Raw genomic sequence first — 17,216 nt, forward strand, 5'->3', positions numbered from 1 at the left:
TTTTGTAATGTTGCTTCATCTTGCGTTGCATTTGGTTGCGGTGGCCACATAAATTTTGCGGCGCAGAGCAATTTTCTCTTACATGTTGCTACAAAGACAGTAAATGTGTACGTTGCAATAAATGACTGCAGTTGCACAAGGATATTTGGAGAAAACATGCACAGAGCAGTTGGCAAAGCACCCAAAGAAGTGCACGTCTGGTAAAACCTACCTGAAACTAAGTATGCTGGGCTAAGTCTGCTGAGCACAAGATCACACGTTAAAGGGACTTTTTGAAGGAGAAAAAGTGAAGGAGAAGGCTTCACAAAGTGTTGCCTTGTGAAGGCTGACTGCATGGCATAATGCTCCCTCCTATCATCGTCACAGTTACGTGGTCACGTTTAAGCTTGTCAAGCTTGTTTAAGTTTGTCCATGGCCTCGTACCAAAACGCCGGAAGTGTGTGATTGTCAGTTCCAATAAGAGTGCCTCGACACGGCTGTGGTTTCTGCTGATTGTTGTCACCTTCACCTCAAAACAGCCATATTATGCAGTGAAACTTGTGCAAGATAATGTGGTGAAGCATATCAAGAGTGGAAAGGGCCCACTGCCACGGACCATAGTACATGTCTCTTAATTATACACATGCACACGCACTATCTTCGGTCACAGTAAGAGTGCTAAGGCGTCTAATAACTGTACTGGCAGCCATTGAGGGCTGTTTCAGACGTTGCTGTGGCGATTTGTAGCCTTCCTCACTGTTACATTTTCCCAGCTTTCAAGTGTTTTCTGTGGTCCTTTGAAAAACGTATCAGCGGGGTTCTGCTGCATTCAAGTACTGTCATTAGGTATTGTATTCTAGGACAATCACTTTGAGGAACACTCTTCCGCATGACTAGCACCGAGCCTGTTGCCATCTATGGGCTACAGTATTTCCACCCCTGGGCCAAGAATGTTGTCGCTTATAGATGCCGAGGTGTCCGGCGCACGCTAGTCAGGCAACATCTCCGAAAATTGAAAGTATCCCTGAAAGTAATTGTCTGAGAATATTGTCCTGTTGACTAAGAAAATATTTTGTTATGGTAAACACTCAAGCTTACTTTCAGAGCTTGAGGTAGGTTTTGAACTATGCATCATGTTTGAAAGTGACATCAATAAATGAAAGGCTGGGCGCAGTGGGGGACCATTGTGTAGGCTACCTTGCGTAGACCAAAAGCATGGATCTGAAATGCAAGCAGCCACTGTCGCCTGCTGAAAAAGAAAAGCAGCTGGTTTGGCCATGCCACATATATTCCATTTCTGTCTCAAGCATGGCTTTGGAGAGGGAGGTTTAGAGATGCCTCCCATCCATGTGTGCCACTGGGAGCATCGAACCGATTAAAAATTTTATTGTCAGTTATGCCGGAAGGCACATAATGAACAGAGTGGGGACAACATTAAAGAGCAAACATTTTTTTACCTTGTGCCCTTTGCATAATGATTTTTAAAGAAAGTACAGAAGTCCACAATTTCTGACTATGTGCAGTATTGCTAAAATGGCACAACTGCACTCTGGTTTGTAAATGCATATCCTCCAATTGCCACTGCTGGCAGGGCACAATTTTGTGCAGGTAAAAACACTGTACTTTGTTTCTTTTCTGCATTTTCTTCCCCCCCCCCCCCCCCCCCCCCCCATCATCAGGTCTGTGTCAAGTGCATCCGGTGCAAAAGTTGTGGAACCACTTCATCTAAAAGCTCTTTGTGGAACTTTGACCTCTCGTTGTGCCATGAGTGTTTGCTTCTTCGGGAAAAAGGTGAGCACTGGGAGAGCTTTGGGCATTGCTTGTAAGGAACAATTGTCAATAAGATTCACTTGATTTTGGTACCTGTCAAACACGTTAACAGACTTGTCAAAGCCAAACAAAAAGAGGGTTTCAGAAAGGCAAGCGCGTACGTAGCACAACTAACTGTAAAGAGTGGTCATGCACCAACAGTGGGAAAACTGAAGATAACTCATGCAGGTATTTTGATTTACCGTATTTACTCGCATAATGATCGCACTCGCGTAATGATCGCACCCCGAACTTGCCGCAGCGATATGTCGTGTGCCAAGTCTAGCTAATAATGATCGCGTAGTCGTTGAAGAGTCGTTCGCGTAGCATCTGTCGAATGCTACGCGAATGACTCTTCAAGACAAGCCAAGCGGCCTGCACGCACCAAACATTCTTAAGTAGACGCCTCATTTCATTACTTTCATCACTTTCCGCACTTCCATGACAAAAAGAGGTACAACCAAACTTGCCTTTATTATGGGTAGGCTTTATAATGGTTGTGGTCAACAAAAACAAAAAAGGCGCCTTTCAATTCTTTTCATCTGCACTCATGAGCACGCAACAAATCGCGCGCGGCAAAGACAGTAGCCACGTTTACACTGATACGTTAAAAGGGTACCCTATTCATACGCCGACGGTTGTAACACAGCTAAGATATTCGCCCACCCTTAGCGGAAACGTGCCGTATTAGGATAGTAGTGAAGACAGATGCCGCAGTTTCTGTAGCACGCCGGCCATGCGTTTCTATGTCACTGGCAGCTAAGCGCGCCCATCTGTTTCTGTCCCCTCAAAGTGGACATGGCTACGTTATTGCCGCAAACTTGCCGACATTAACGATATTATTCATCACTAATACGGAAGAAACTGTTTCAATGCACGTAATGTACTCATGAGAAGAAAAAAAAAAGTGTTCATCCCGCAGCAAACTCGGGACGAAAAAAATTATTATTTTTTTTTTTTGCGGGAAATTTAACCTGTGTAATGATCGCACCCCTGAATTTGCGTCAATTTTTCTGACAAAAAAAGTGCGATCATTATGCGAGTAAATACGGTACTAGAATGTAACATTTGCATGCCCCCCCCTAACCTTCTTATATTCGAGTATATAGATGACTCTCTACTTCACACACATGCATTGCTTTTGATCAGATGCAAAAAATAAATACGATATCAAAGTGGAATGAAGCAACAATAAAGAGCTTGGGAAAGCTGACTTGCACAGTGATACAAACAAGGTGTGGAACTTCGTAGACAGCAGAATAAAGAACCTGCTGGCTATTAGAAAACAAACCAGGAAGAAAACAAGAAGTCAGGGGGCCAAAGAAGCTAATATAAAATTACTAAAATCTAGTTCTGCTTGATTTAGCTTTTGTTGGTTTGTTTGCGTGTCCGTGAAGTTTCATTCCTGCAGGACCAAGCACTTTTCGCTGCGAACCCTGCTTGATTTAGTGCTAGCCTCTTGAGTGCATGTGTGAGTTCTGATTGGCACTGACCTTTTACTTGTGCACTTTTTTCAGGCAACTACTGCCCACTATGTGAGAAGTGCTATGAAGATGACGATTACGAGTCAATGGTAAGTGGTTGCCTGCTAAGCTATTTTACCTTCTGTGTCATGCACTTATAATGTCACCATTAATGAATTATTGAGTGTTTTCATAAAGGAATTCAGAAGATTTATTTTTATGGTACTCGATGGGAGAAGCAAGTGAAAAGACTTGTATCACTTTTAAAAGCTTTTTGTTTCTTTATTGGGTATTTATATACAGTCGACGTCCAATAATTTGATCTTGACAAGACCGATGAAACTGGTTTAATTATGTGGCAGGTTGAATGAAACAAAAGGCAGAAAAATTGCTGAAACACGCCGTTGATTCATTTAGCAGTATTTGCCTTTAATGTTAGCTTCGCCACGATATAGCTGTGTAATGTGGTGAAGCATACTAAACGGGGACGGCACCATTGTTACAGGGCATAGCACACATTCCCTGATTCAGACAAGCACATGCTGTGCTCTCTGCAGTCGCAGTACGAGCATTGAGATACCGAGGCCTTCAGAGTTTTAGGTAGACCCCAACTCTTGGGTTGGCTTTAAATGTCCCCTCAAGTTTTTTTCATCTTACTGGCTTCCTTTTCACTAATTTTTCGAAACCAGATGGTTTTTCTCCACTTCTCGGCACATGGTGTGTGCGCACGCATATAAATTAAGGTATACATACTAGGCCCTGTTAGCCCTTTCATATACAATGCATGCATGGCGAGCGAAATGAGGGCTCTCTATGCCACAGCAATGTTAGAAACAGATCTAACTGGCTACCAGTATGCTTAATAGGTGTCTAGGTGCTTGTACTGTGACTGTAGACGAAGCATGCGCACTTGTATCATTAAGAAACGCATACTGCAGTGGACTTCAAATAAACAAAACTCCCTTAAATGGAAATTCAGGATGAATGGAACGGTAATGTCAGCTTTGGTTGGGTAGCCTATAGGCACAGTATCAACAAACTTCGGTTAAATGGGACCCTTTTTTTGGCAGACTCCACTTAAGCGGAACATTGACCCAAACTGCCACCTACCTTATTGGCATTTGTAACGTCAAACAAGTAAAATGGCGAAGCTATAAGTAGTGAAAAATGTCCAATCCATGAGCCAGCTGTGGGAAAGTTAATGCAAATTAAAGATGTCCAAAACTGTGTGTTCCATAATCAGGACTTCGTTAGGCAAGTAAAGATTTCAGAGGAAGAAGGGAGCACTACGGAGTAGGCAGTGTCTTGCAGTCAGGCTGCCTCTGCTGCTTCACACACACCGCCAGGGATAAGACACCTTAGACAGTGCCCTTGTTACCTGCTTTGAGGAGACAGTTGAAAATATAGATGAAGTTCGTGTCGAAAACATACCGCATTTTTGCATGTATAACCCGCCACCGTGTAAATTCGCACCCCTAATTACAACAGCACGGAAAGAAAAAGAAATTGTCATGTGTGATTTGTGGAAGTAACTGCATACAACACTGCTCAAATCTTCGCAAGAACAGTCTCCATTCGTGGACACACGACTTGTCTACGTCGTGTCTTTGGCCAGCGGCTCTGTTCCCCCATTCTTCATCGATGCTGACAAAGCTGGATTCACATGCCGGACTTTATTGGGGTTGAATCAATAACATGATATCTGACATGAATCGGATCACTTCGCAGCTAGCACTCGCACGACAGCAGATGACATCGCAGACGGAGAAGCCCTTGCATCGGCAACGGTGACAGAGCAAGTGCGACCGTGCCGAAAATCCCAACAGTAATTTGGCTCACCGGTACATCGTGAAGCACGTTGCACAGACTGAGGGAGTGCCGTGGGAATGGGTGAAGTACTACTAAACAAACTTGTCAACAACAACTGTAACAACTTGTAATTGTCAACTCCGACCCGTAAAGCAGAGGAGAATAAATGACTGTGAAAGAGTGGAGCAAGGAGCTTCAATGTGTAGGGGTGTAGAGGAGGTGGGGTTCCCTAGGAGATAACGAAACTGTGAATTGGCAGAGAACCTTGCCGTGAAGCCACAGCTCAAGACGAAATCCGCATATAATCCGTATCCCCACTTTACTGTTAATTTTTTTGGAATTTTGGTGCGGGATATACGGGCAAAAATTCGGTAGCTGTTACTGTGTCAGTGGGCGATTCTATTTTAGACAAGACAACAAGAGATGCATTTGAATGTCCGGAGCATTATTTTGAATGCGAGAACTGCGCAGAATTATTGGGAATCCTTTCGCACATGATCACAACCTTGCACAAAAAGAAGTCTACAATATTAGAAGCATGGAACTGTAAATTCTAATTTCTTTCACCACAGTAATATCAAGACACTCAGACGCTTTTTGAATAAAACAATTGTTGCCAGTTTTTGTGTCCTTCGCCTAAATGAAACTTTGGATATATGGAACATATTTTTCTGTCCCTTCGAGTTCCATTTAAGCGGAGTCTACAGTATGTCCCTTGACAGTGGCCACTTTCCATTCTCGATACGCTTCACCGCAGTAAATTATGTATGCTTCACCATGTAACATGGCTGGGAAGTGGATTAGTCAGGTTGGAATTATTTGGTGGCCAATTTTGAGATTGAAATAACAGAAGTTTGGGCGTTTAGTTATTTTTATCTCAATATTTGCCAGCCAGGACTTTCACCAGAAATTGTATTAACTGAAAAATCTAATTAACCGGAATCGAATTACTAGTAGTCACGGTAATTGTCTCCTGTGGGGCCTTCTAGGCCCTTATTTGTGGTATTTTGACAGGTTCACCTCAGCTGTGATTGCGTGGTGCTGGCTTCTTTTTCCACTTTGCAGCTAAGCATCTTTATGTTGCTTGGCTTCTTGGTGTAACATTAAATGGGCTAAACTGTTGTACTGCTTAGATTAACTTATCTGAGCATCTTTACTGAACTGGGCTGCGGTACAACCTCAGGCCGCGCAGTGTTATAGTGTTGCTTGTGGCTCTTTGTTTTTTAGTTTCTCCTGGCTGTTGTGTTTGAAATGTGCCAGGGTAATTGTATTCTTTCAATTTGCCTTGCACAGAAACTGTCATTGTATTGTTGCAGATGGTCCAATGTTCCCAGTGCCAAAAATGGATTCACGCACGCTGTGATGGCATATCAGGTGAGGGTGGCAGCAGGCAATTCATTTGCCATTCATTGTCGTCTCATTAGATGCATTTACATGCATACTGGGCACTGTTGCCAGTGAGGAGCCAGGAACATGCAGGAGAAGCTGCTCTCACAAAAGTGTGCCACACTTCCTCTTTTTCTTTACAAGTAAAAAACAAATGTGCAGTCAGTTTTCATCACTTCAGCTATACCATCTCCTAGTTGACGGTGAACACGGAGCTGGTAAAGTGTGACGTGAGAAACTAAAATTACGAGCTACTGGTTGAAAGGCTATGCAAGTAAGTTGTCTATTTAAATTAGGTATACGCAAGGCAACGTTTATTCAGTAGTTATTGGTAATTATGTTTCACGGCATAGCATTTCTTTCATAGGCATTTGATACAGAGGATGCCATTGCATGCCGGCCTTCCACCGTACGAAAACGGCGGTGGAACTCCCCTTAATAGCTTTGGATGTAAAAAAAGAAATGGTCTCCTTATTTCTCTCACAGACACAAAATAAATGTCTGCCGTTTTGACAGTTGGCAACAAACACTCTGTGGAGAAGAATGCGCAGCTTCGAAGAGAAGGAAAAGTGATAACAGGTGGCAGGGATGCTCTGAAGAAACTTGCAACTTGCACACACAAATGCAGACACATAACTGCAGGGTCCATGCGGTCCTTGAAACACTTGAAAATTTTTCAATGTGAAACTTGTATGTTGAAAGGAACTTGTATGTTGAAGGCATTGAGAGCCCTTGGGCTTCACAGAGTGCTTAAAGATTCTTGAATTCTGCTTTGAGCAAAACTTGGCAGATTTTCTTTATGTATCTGACAGCAAGGTTTATGGAAACCAATCCAATTCATCTAGCATCTTTGTGAAAGCACTCCGTACGGATGGTTAACCAGTGAAGCTGAAACGTGCGGCCCCGGTGTTTATCACTGGGTTAGTCATGATGGCCCATTAAAGTATTTCTTAATTATTGGTGACGTCCTTGTGTTTCACATACGCTCGGCTGCGACGGAGAGAGTGACGTGAGTGACGGTATGCCTGCAGTCTGTTGTTGCTCATGTTCGTTGCTCATGTTCGATGTGTCGAGTTTGCTTGGCGACGTGGTTAGCAGCATCAGCCCACCATCGCCACTTGTGATTCTTCAAAATTAAATTGCTTCAAAATAAAATCTGTCCATCATGTCAAGACAAGGAATGGCTCATAACCCCTTAACACTTTCAGGGTCAATTTTTTTCACCATATGCGCCGATATAATTTTTTTCACCATATCAATCTGCCGATATACCCGACGAGATCCGTAAGACCCTGCAGGTCAATCCCATTCCGAAAAACATGGATCCAAATCTCCATGCAGCCAGAAGGCAGGCGCGGGCAGACTATGTGGAAAGGCATTTAGCCAAGCTAGAAAACATGGTTTTCACGGATGCAACACTGTATCCATGGAATAGACACACAAATTACATTAAGGCAGCTTCGGTAGTGGTTGACAACGCAGGCAAGCTAATCACCTGCACAACTACACGTAGCGACAGGATAGTGGAAGCGGAGGAAGTCGCTGTTGCGCTGGCAGCGGCTGAGGGCTATTGAAACGACAAATCAATGGTCATTTTAACGGATTCAAAAGAGACATGCAGGAACTACACAAAGGGTAGAATCTGCAGGGCTGCCTTAGCTATCCTCCGCAAGGCAGAACACCTCAGACACACCACAGCCCACAAACTAATCTGGATTCCGGCGCACACGGAGATAGAAGGAAATGAAAGGGCAGACAGCTTGGCTCGCGAGATCACGTACCGAGTCGAGCGGCCACACGCCCTGGGACAGCACTTCACCGTGGAGATCGGCTATTCAGAGTTACTGAATTACCACAGAGGCAGTAGAATTAGATACTCCCTGCCACACAAAGCCTTAACACAGCAAGAAGCAGCTAGTTGGCGGAGGCTGCAAACAGGAACCTTCTCTAACTTACATATACTAAGCAAGATGTATCCTACACAATTTAGGAACACTTGCCCGTGGTGCAGGGCAACCCCCACGCTTTACCATATAACCTGGGAGTGTAAACGTAACTACACATTCCACCAACACAAAACCCCGAGTGCGGAGCAGTGGGAGAGCCGGCTCACCAGCTGCGAGCTCGCCGCCCAAAGGGCAATGGTGCAGCACGCAAGCGAAGCAGCGCAACTCAGTGGAGCCCTGGACTAGGGGCCCAACCCTGCTAAGAAGGTCAAGCGTCTGCAGCGATGAATACGAAGACCGAACGCTAAACCCTTAATGGACCAAATAGTTTTCTCTCTCTCTCTCACCATATGCGACAGCCCAGGGTCAATTTTTTTTATTGCAGATTTAAATTCTTCAGAGGGACCTGTTCCGAAAAAAATGTACCGTAATTTTTCTAGGGGGAGCGTAAAGTGACAAAAAATATTTTGAGTAGGTATATATGTACTGTTTATTCATGAATAACAACAATAAAGAAAGGAAATAAACTTATAAAAATTTAGAATTTGATGCATTGTTATACACATAGTTCAAAGGCTTAGAAAATGCGCACACAAGAATATTTCGCCTGTATCAAATGTTCCTGCTCTTACACTAATACTTATGTTCATAGCATAATCGAACTGCGTAGCTGAGCGCACTCAAGGAAACTGTGTGTTTGTGTGCCTGTCAGAAAAACAAAACGTGTGACAAACTTCTGCTAATGTTCATCTTATCGCCAACCAGAGGCAATTAGTTTTCGCAAGTCTCAAAAGAAGAAAGAAAGAAAACACATAACGCATGCGCGGCGGCATCCTTCGCGTACGTGTACCTCTGCGAGCAACAAATGAGTGAGTGACAGGTGGTTGCCCTTCAAGTGATTAGTAACGAGATAGCCATCAGTTTTGCGAGCGCGAGCAGCCGAAACCACCCGCGGAAAGAAACCCAAACTAATCACGCCAAAGCGTGAGTGATAGTATATAGAAGCGCCGGAGCAAACAAACCATGCAACGAAAACCGAGAGAGGGAGGCACGAGAAAAAAATTCCCTTTATTCCCGCATAATGACAGCAGGTGCCAGAAAAGAAAAAGTTAGTAAATTGGCGCACTTTTCAAACATATAAACGGCGCAGTAAATATGCGGCATCAACCATTTTGGACTTGTTCACAGTGCTGTACATTTACGTCATTGACCCTGAAAGGGTTAAGCAATGGCTCATACCCCATAAACGCAGCCTCCCCATTACGACGACAGAAGAGAAGTGAAATTCTATGCTGGCATGATGAGCTATAGATGGTGCTATAGTGAACTTTGTAGTTATTTAGACAGCAAGACTCTATGAAGTAATCCATACCAAAAGTTTGTCAGAGTGGTGCTTGGTTTATGATCAGCAGATGTTCCAAGTAAGCATGTTGGCACTTGTCATAGGATAAATCAGGAGTAATTCTGTGCAATGAGCAAAATTCTTAAGAGAACTGGACAGCTTCACAGAGTGAAACTAAGTTCGAAGAAGTTCATGGTGCTTAAGCACTTTTGTTACTTTTTACCTTTGGATTAATGAATTCAAACGTGGTTGGACATAAACCAAAGATAAAGATTGCGGCAACCGGCCGTAGTGGCCAGTGAGTATGGCGTTGCTGCTAAGCACCGCATCATGGATTTGAGAGTAGCACGAAGCTACAAAGGAAATCCCCATGGATTTCTTAAAAAGAAACCTTAACAGTTGGAGAGAAATTTGTCCTGGTTTAGGGATCAAACCTGGGACAAACATCTTTTCAGGGCGATCACTCTACCAGCTGAGCAAGCCAGGAGGCTAGCAGATCGCAGAGTGAGGATGAATTGACAATGTTTCCCTCATGAAGCTTCTCCCATCTACGTATTTCTGCAGAACTGATTTTCAGTGTAATAGTTACCTCACATTTTGCGCCATAAAAGTGTGAGACTTAACGCAACATCAAATTGCCAGACGCATACTGATGTCTTTCTTTCATATGTTGCACGCTATTTTCTGGTCACAAATGCGAGCAGGGAGAGGAGTCCCTTTCTAGCCTTCGTAGCATTGCCTGCTGTGCATGGAACGAAGGGCTGCAGTGTTTCTCGGCTCACCCTGGCTCTGTTGTGTGCAGAGGAGCTGTACCAAGTGCTGTCCCTGCTGCCCGAGACGGAGCTGTACCTGTGTCGGCTGTGCGAGCCAGACTCGCCCCGTCTGTGGCTTGGCACGGCTGAGCGGGTGCTGCAGGAACGGCTACGCTGCATCATGAGCTCCCTCCTAGATGTAAGCAAGCTAACACTCCTGTGTGCTGTTGTTGAGGTCCACATCATTGGAGAAGAGCGGCTTTTCTGTGAACTTTCCACCTCATAAAGCGTCCTGCAGGGGTGGGACTCCTGCGCCAATTGCACCATTTTGATACAAATGCCAATTTCTGCGCCAAACTGCATCAAACACAGAAAATTGACGGAAATTCCGCCATGCTGCACCAGAACAACTTCGGCATGTGTACTCCGGCAGTGGCCACAAACAGCAAGGGGATTTGTTCTTTAAAAAAGAGTGCAACCGTTCACATGCCAGACACCATGCGATGACACCTCCCGCACACAATTTAGTGCTTATAACAATGGACTTTTCGGTGCTTCTGGCAAGTGGCTGGTGTGCGCACAGCCATTTGGGCGGCTGTATTTAGAGTGTACTAGAATACAGATGAGTGGGCCGAGTGGCTTGGTGCTCTTTATAGCTGAAGCTGATGCTCTTTTCTGTTGCGACCAAGATGGCGGCGCTCGGTTGCGCCGTTACGGAGATATATATCGTGGCTTGAAAAACACTGTCTTTTTGCGATTTCCACAAGACTTCTCGTCGCCATGGCTGATACAACAATTTTTTTAAAGCTTTTCTAAGTGGTTTTCAGGGAAGATATTTTGGAATCAGGTCGAGAAAGGGTTATAAAAACTGAAAATGTGATTTTCGAAAAATCGTTTTTCGGTCATTTTTCGTGATGCGAAAGCCGCGTCCCCCCTTAAAAGAAGATGGTGTGCTTCAGTAGCAGTCCTCGGCAGTAGTGGTGAATTGCTTGAAAGCTGTGCCTCCACTCCAGTGACATCCACTAGACCATACGTGTGCCCATAAAAAGAATTCATCTGAAGAATTCCCAAGGAGCGCCTACGAAACGAAGTTGCCACTTCTTTTGTGGTGTAGTGTGAAGTGGGGGGGAAGGTAAACATACGGGGTTAACGCGAGTTGAGAATGTCGCTCATTATGGAGGTCATTCATCGGTAGTAAAAAAATGCTGGGGTTGTTCTAAGACGTAATGTCACGAATGAGTTCATTTGATAAATTTTGCTTGGTCATTGTGATGCCCAGTGATCAACAGGGAAGTGTTTTAAAGGTAAGAGAAATAGTAACAGAAAGCAGTGACATTGATATCTTTATAGCATTATTTTTTCTTTAGGTTTTAGCCAACAGATTTGAGTACTTTGTCTTTCCTTGTGGGGTATAATACAGTACAACCTTGTTAATTCAGATTTCACTGGACCGGAAAAAATATCCGAATTAACTGAACGTCGAAGTATCGAGGGTATCAAGAAAACAATAAACAAATTCTTACTAAGTCAACACGCTTCTATTTACTGAATGAATCGGCAAATCCTGTTTCCCTTTTGCACAAAAGCAGTGTGGAAGCTACAATTCTCGTCACCTCATGTCTGATTAGTGCTCGCAGTGACGGAAACCTCGCGACTTCCTTCACAGCGTGGCCACAGCATGTGCCTTCATCTGAGGCACGCTTTTCACTACCACATGCACATCCCGATTATATTTTTGCCAGGTTGCCGCCCATTGTTATCTAGACGGTGCTCTTCATCCTCGATAGCTTTGCATAGAGTAAAAACAAAACTACTGTTTGCCACAACCACGGCCACTGTCGACGCGATCATAGACAGCGACCTTGAGGTTCTGCAAGAGCATGGCTGACACATGCACCGAGTCGGAACGAAGCCACTGTTCGCTGCAATTGAACACGAAATCGCGGTCGCTATCGACGCACGCACCGAGTCAAAGCAAAGCTATTGCCACAGCCGCGGCAGCTATCGACGCGATCATAGATGGTGACTACTGTTGTGACTTCGGGGTGGGGGGTGAAAGACAAGCTCTTTCCGCAGACGAAGAAGAAATGAAAAACTTTGTACAATATTTACAGATAGTGGATGATAGTGTACTGGTAGCAGTAGGAGCGCATCAGACCGACTGGGCTGCTGGAAGCGACTCTCTCTTCACAATGGGCCAGTTCTCCCTTAAATCCCTTTGGCGACCCCTCGTCGGCAGGAACACACGTGGGCGAGTTTGGGCGAGTTCTCATCGGCAGAGGCCAGGCGGGGCAGGGTGATGGCGTCGCCCACATCAAATTCTTGATTCGTCGCGGAGATGGCGGGGCGCTTCTTGAAGTTGCCTCCCGTGTCGAATTCTTGATTTGTCGCGGAGAAGTGGGAGCTCACGTTGCCTCATAGTAACCACGTGGTGCATGTAGTATGGCAGCTCCCATCGCCTCGTGGTTGCCACGTAGTGCTTGTATATGGCACAACACTACGCAGGCATGAAGGCACGCGGCAAACACGGTGCTATGTGCGGCAGTAAACATCAGAATAAAAGCTTTAAAGACATAAATGGGCATGAAGCGTTCTAGTGTTGCTGTCATTCACGTGACCTTTCCACTAATGACTTTGGCGATGCGAACTCCGCTGCTTTGTTTCAGTGGATGCTAGCGCCATTTTTGCTCTTTTGCATCGCACATTTGTGGCGCTTGCCGAGCTCCGTCAGAGCTTGTCAGGGGCTTCCTGCAAGGTATACTTAAAAATGATAAACCAGCAATTTTATTGCCACATTTAACCGTAGTATTCAGCGTGTCTACCTATTACATATTGCCATCAGGTGGACAAAATGAACAAAATGAATGACACCTTGTTTTCCCGTGCTGCGTACTGTCATTAAGGCACGGAGCAAGAAATATAGGAGTGGAAACTCCGCTGTTTGCGGCGACCAGAAAAGGTCACAAGCCCGCGGATATATTTTCATGCTGGCGGCACCTGGCGGCATGGGAAGAAATTACCGCCGTTTCGGTTGCCAGGGCAACCGGTCGAGCGTGTTGCTCCCGTTCGGCCGCGCGCGCCTGACTTCTACTGAGGGCACTCTCGCGCGCTTCTTTACCGCTCGTAGCCCGAAGAGCAACTGCTGCTACGCTTCAGCCATTTGAGCACAGTAAAAAATAAAACGCGTTTTCCATGACAGCTATAAGATGATACGTAGCTTCTGGTTGTAGAAAGGGCTATCTTGCTCCGTGGCGGGCGGTTTTCGGCTTTTTGCGCTTGCGAAATTGATGGCTATCTCGTTCCTAATCGCTCAAAGGGCGACCGCTTGTTTCTCGCTCTAGTGCTCACAGGGGTGCGCTTAGGAAGGATGCCGCCGTGCATGTGTTTCCGTTCCTTTTCTTTTTTTTTTAAGACTCGCGAAAACTAGTTGCCCTAGCTGCTTGGCGATAAGAGGAAGATTAGCGGAAGTTTGCCACACGTGTTGCTTTTTTTGATGGGCACACAACAAAACAGTTTTCTTGAGTGCGCGCACCTACGAAGTTCGATTACGGCGTGCCCGCTGAAGCAAACACCCGTGTCGTCTGCTTGTCGTCTGCTTTGAGCGGGCGCCGCCGGAGTGAGCGCCGGAGCTGCCGGAGCCGCCGAGCCGCCTGCCGGGTGCTGTTTTTTTTTTTTTCCGCTGCGGCTTCTACGACGCGCCGCATGGTGCCGCCACTGCATAGGGTAGCGTCGGCGCATGCAACAATTGTGACTTTATCTGGTCGCCCGCGCTCGCTCGCGCTGACGGGAGTTTCACCTCCTATATGTCTTACTCCGTGCATTAAGGTGACACTTGGGGCTGAAATGGCTTTACATTTGCTTAATTGCAGAGGTCTTCCTAGTACTGTGATGTGTTCTCAGCTCACGAAACAATGCCTTCATGCATGTTGCTCCAGCTGAAGCAACACCTGCATAATGTGCACACTGGGGCAGTATTCTCGAGTGTTCACTTTCTGGGATATGATCACTTCTTTGTGAAAGGGTGTGGCTTGGCACTCTATGCATCAGCCTACTATGTGGCTGACAGCGTTCCATGTTGTTGCCATGTGCAGCTGCAGAAAGCATCGAAGGATCGCTGCCAAGTGTTGGAGCAGGCGGTGCCCACGCCTCCTGATCTCATGGCATTGCCTGATGAAACACAGGACAAAGACGGCTCATTGGACTCCACTCAGCCAACCACCGCACTTGCAAGGACAGGTTAGCGCCCACTGCCTGCTTTTCTTCTTTTCGTGTTCATTTTAATGGAGTCAGTCAATGGATTGCTGTGCAGCATTGAGCTGGGTTATATATGTCCAAGTGCAAGAATGCAGCTGCAGAAAATTTTAAAATAATGAATTAATTAAAAAAGTAAAGAGCATTTTAAGTTGCAAAGAGGGATTTCTGCTAGGGATGTGTGAATACTCGAATATGCGATTTTGAACTTAATAGTGCTTGTTTGAGTAAATTGATTGTGAAATTGAATATCTACTATTTCGTTTTTAGAATATTTGGTGTATTAGGTGAAAAACTCTGCCGTGGTCAGCGCCCTTATGCGCAGAGCATTCCCACAGCGTGCAGTCTTTGTCGGCACAAAGTTCGTCCAAGCTAATGGGACTAGTTGAAACTGTTGATGTGGCAGAGACAGAGGGAACAGCAAAAGCAGCGCTTATGGAAAGCACAAAAGCAAGTGCGAAGATTGGACCAATTAGCCAACGATAGGCGCACGAAGGCACAAACGGGAAGACCGGGAAGACGGACGGTGCACTAACCTAAGCACACATACTGCAGCACATGGAGGAAGCTACGGCAGCGAGGCTGGAAGCATGTGTGAGGCGGCCATCTTGAAATGCCGATGGAGATATGGTAATGCAGATTTAGGGTCGTACTCGATTCCAGCGTGCACGCAATTTTTTGACCCATTTTATCAGAAAAAAAAAAATTTGCGTTAGATTCGAGTAAATATGGTACACAAAGGAAAAATTTCTTACCTTGCAGCGAGGAATGCCTTTGTGGCTGCAAGGTGCTGACTTAGATGTCACCAGGAAATGAGAGATGCTTTGCCACAGCGGTACAAAACATCCCCCCATGGTGGGCAAGATAGCAGGAACCTTGTGAACTAGTCTAGCAACCTATCACAATGCATATATTGGCAATGTAAAGGTGGCATTGAAATCGCTTCTGGCTTTACAGATGCTTGACTGTCATGTTCACTGTGTAGTGATTGTTTTTTAATGGAACAAACACCTTCTGACATGTCAAAGCTCAGCAGTGAAGCGACTTTGTTTTTCATCTCACTCACCACAGCATCCTGCGCTGACGTGTATGTTCGGTGTTAAGAGTAAAGGCCGCAAAAACTGTCCGCCAACATTAACATCCCTCAATCCCCCACTACATCCTCGCAATCCATGTAAGCAAGGTATTGGTGCGAAGCAGCGTGATGGCTCATGACGTCATGTTCCCCTCCATGTTGGGGGTTCACCCGTGTGGAAACACGTATAGGTTTCCATTCCTTTGCTGCCGTTATCATTATTTTGATGACATTCTCTTTTGGACAGCATTCTTAGGTTCTCACCAACTATAGCTCTGGAAGCAGTGCTACTGCATGTGCATTGATATTTTTGTGGCTCTCTCGTGTGTCTTCTCTTTACAGAACTTCACTTTGTGGATCTTATCAAAGTGCAGCGAAGGCTGGAGTGTGGGGAGTACACGACTGTGGTGAGCTTTTCTTCCCCTCATACTCTTAAGTTTGATCTAGTTTTGCCATTTTCTTCTACTGCAGCCTCAAAGCTTAGCACGTTAAAATTTCATCTGCCTGAGAATCCTTGGTTTCAGTTTGGTTCTCTCCAATCCCAGATTGAAAAAAAAAGTTTGAAGTTATTCTTGGAGCCCTAGTGTGCATTTTGTGTTGCTTTGATTGTGGCATTCAAATCTTGTTTGCTTTGAAGTTGGCCAAAGCTGACGGCTGTTGCACTGTCATGCTATGAACTTGCAGAAGGAGTTTTGCGAAGACATCTTGCAGGCTACCATGGACAGCCGGGTCTCCGCACAAATGGTGAGGGACCTGCTAGGAAAGGTGAGTTCATTTTACTGCATTAAAAAATGAAATACCTTCATTGACATCCATTCCAGTGATGCTACTCACTGCAGTGCAAAGCTAAGGTTGTTATAACTTGCCCGAAATCTTCTTCATTATTGTGTTCCTTCCTTTCATTCTTTTAGTTATAAGATGTATCAGAGTATGGATAGAGGCTCAGCAGTTTTTACCTCGTTGCAGGTGCTGTTTGTGTAGCATGGGTGTAGTGCAATGCTTTTCTGACTATCTTCATTTATTTATTTTATTTTATTTCATGATACTGTCAATCCCCGGTCGGGTTGTAACCGGGGTGGGTACAATAACATATTGGCATAGAAGTTTGGATCAAACAAATAGACCGGTGAACACATTGGTGGGTTTGACGATAGCTCAGATATGTGTTAGCCTAATCTTATGCAGTCTTAGCAGCATTCAAGCCATTGGATTTGAAGTATGGGTGTGTCAACATTCTACAGTTTCGAATATCATTGAATGCATATTCGATTCGAAAACTAGGTATTCAAAAATTTTCATAAATTTGGTTGGATACGAATATTCGCAGCAAATCGAATAGATAGCTGGCTGTGTGGGAGAAAACATGGTTCTTAGCGTTTGTTTCAATCTAATCTAAGAATATGT

General features: G+C 45.0%; 1 protein-coding gene across 1 annotated transcript in view; it reads left to right on the top strand.

The window, feature by feature from the left end:
* Positions 1–17,216, top strand: part of trx (histone lysine N-methyltransferase trithorax) — a 101,618-nt gene that overhangs the window by 42,032 nt on the left and 42,370 nt on the right. Inside the window, exons 14-20 of the mRNA XM_050178724.2 lie at positions 1,659–1,770; positions 3,306–3,361; positions 6,377–6,434; positions 10,537–10,685; positions 14,578–14,722; positions 16,155–16,219; positions 16,497–16,577. Of these exons, the coding sequence (XP_050034681.1) occupies positions 1,659–1,770; positions 3,306–3,361; positions 6,377–6,434; positions 10,537–10,685; positions 14,578–14,722; positions 16,155–16,219; positions 16,497–16,577 (666 nt within the window). The remainder of the gene's footprint in view (positions 1–1,658; positions 1,771–3,305; positions 3,362–6,376; positions 6,435–10,536; positions 10,686–14,577; positions 14,723–16,154; positions 16,220–16,496; positions 16,578–17,216) is intronic.

This window comes from Dermacentor andersoni, chromosome 5 (genome assembly GCF_023375885.2).
Source record: "Dermacentor andersoni chromosome 5, qqDerAnde1_hic_scaffold, whole genome shotgun sequence".
Classification (NCBI taxonomy): domain Eukaryota; kingdom Metazoa; phylum Arthropoda; class Arachnida; order Ixodida; family Ixodidae; genus Dermacentor; species Dermacentor andersoni.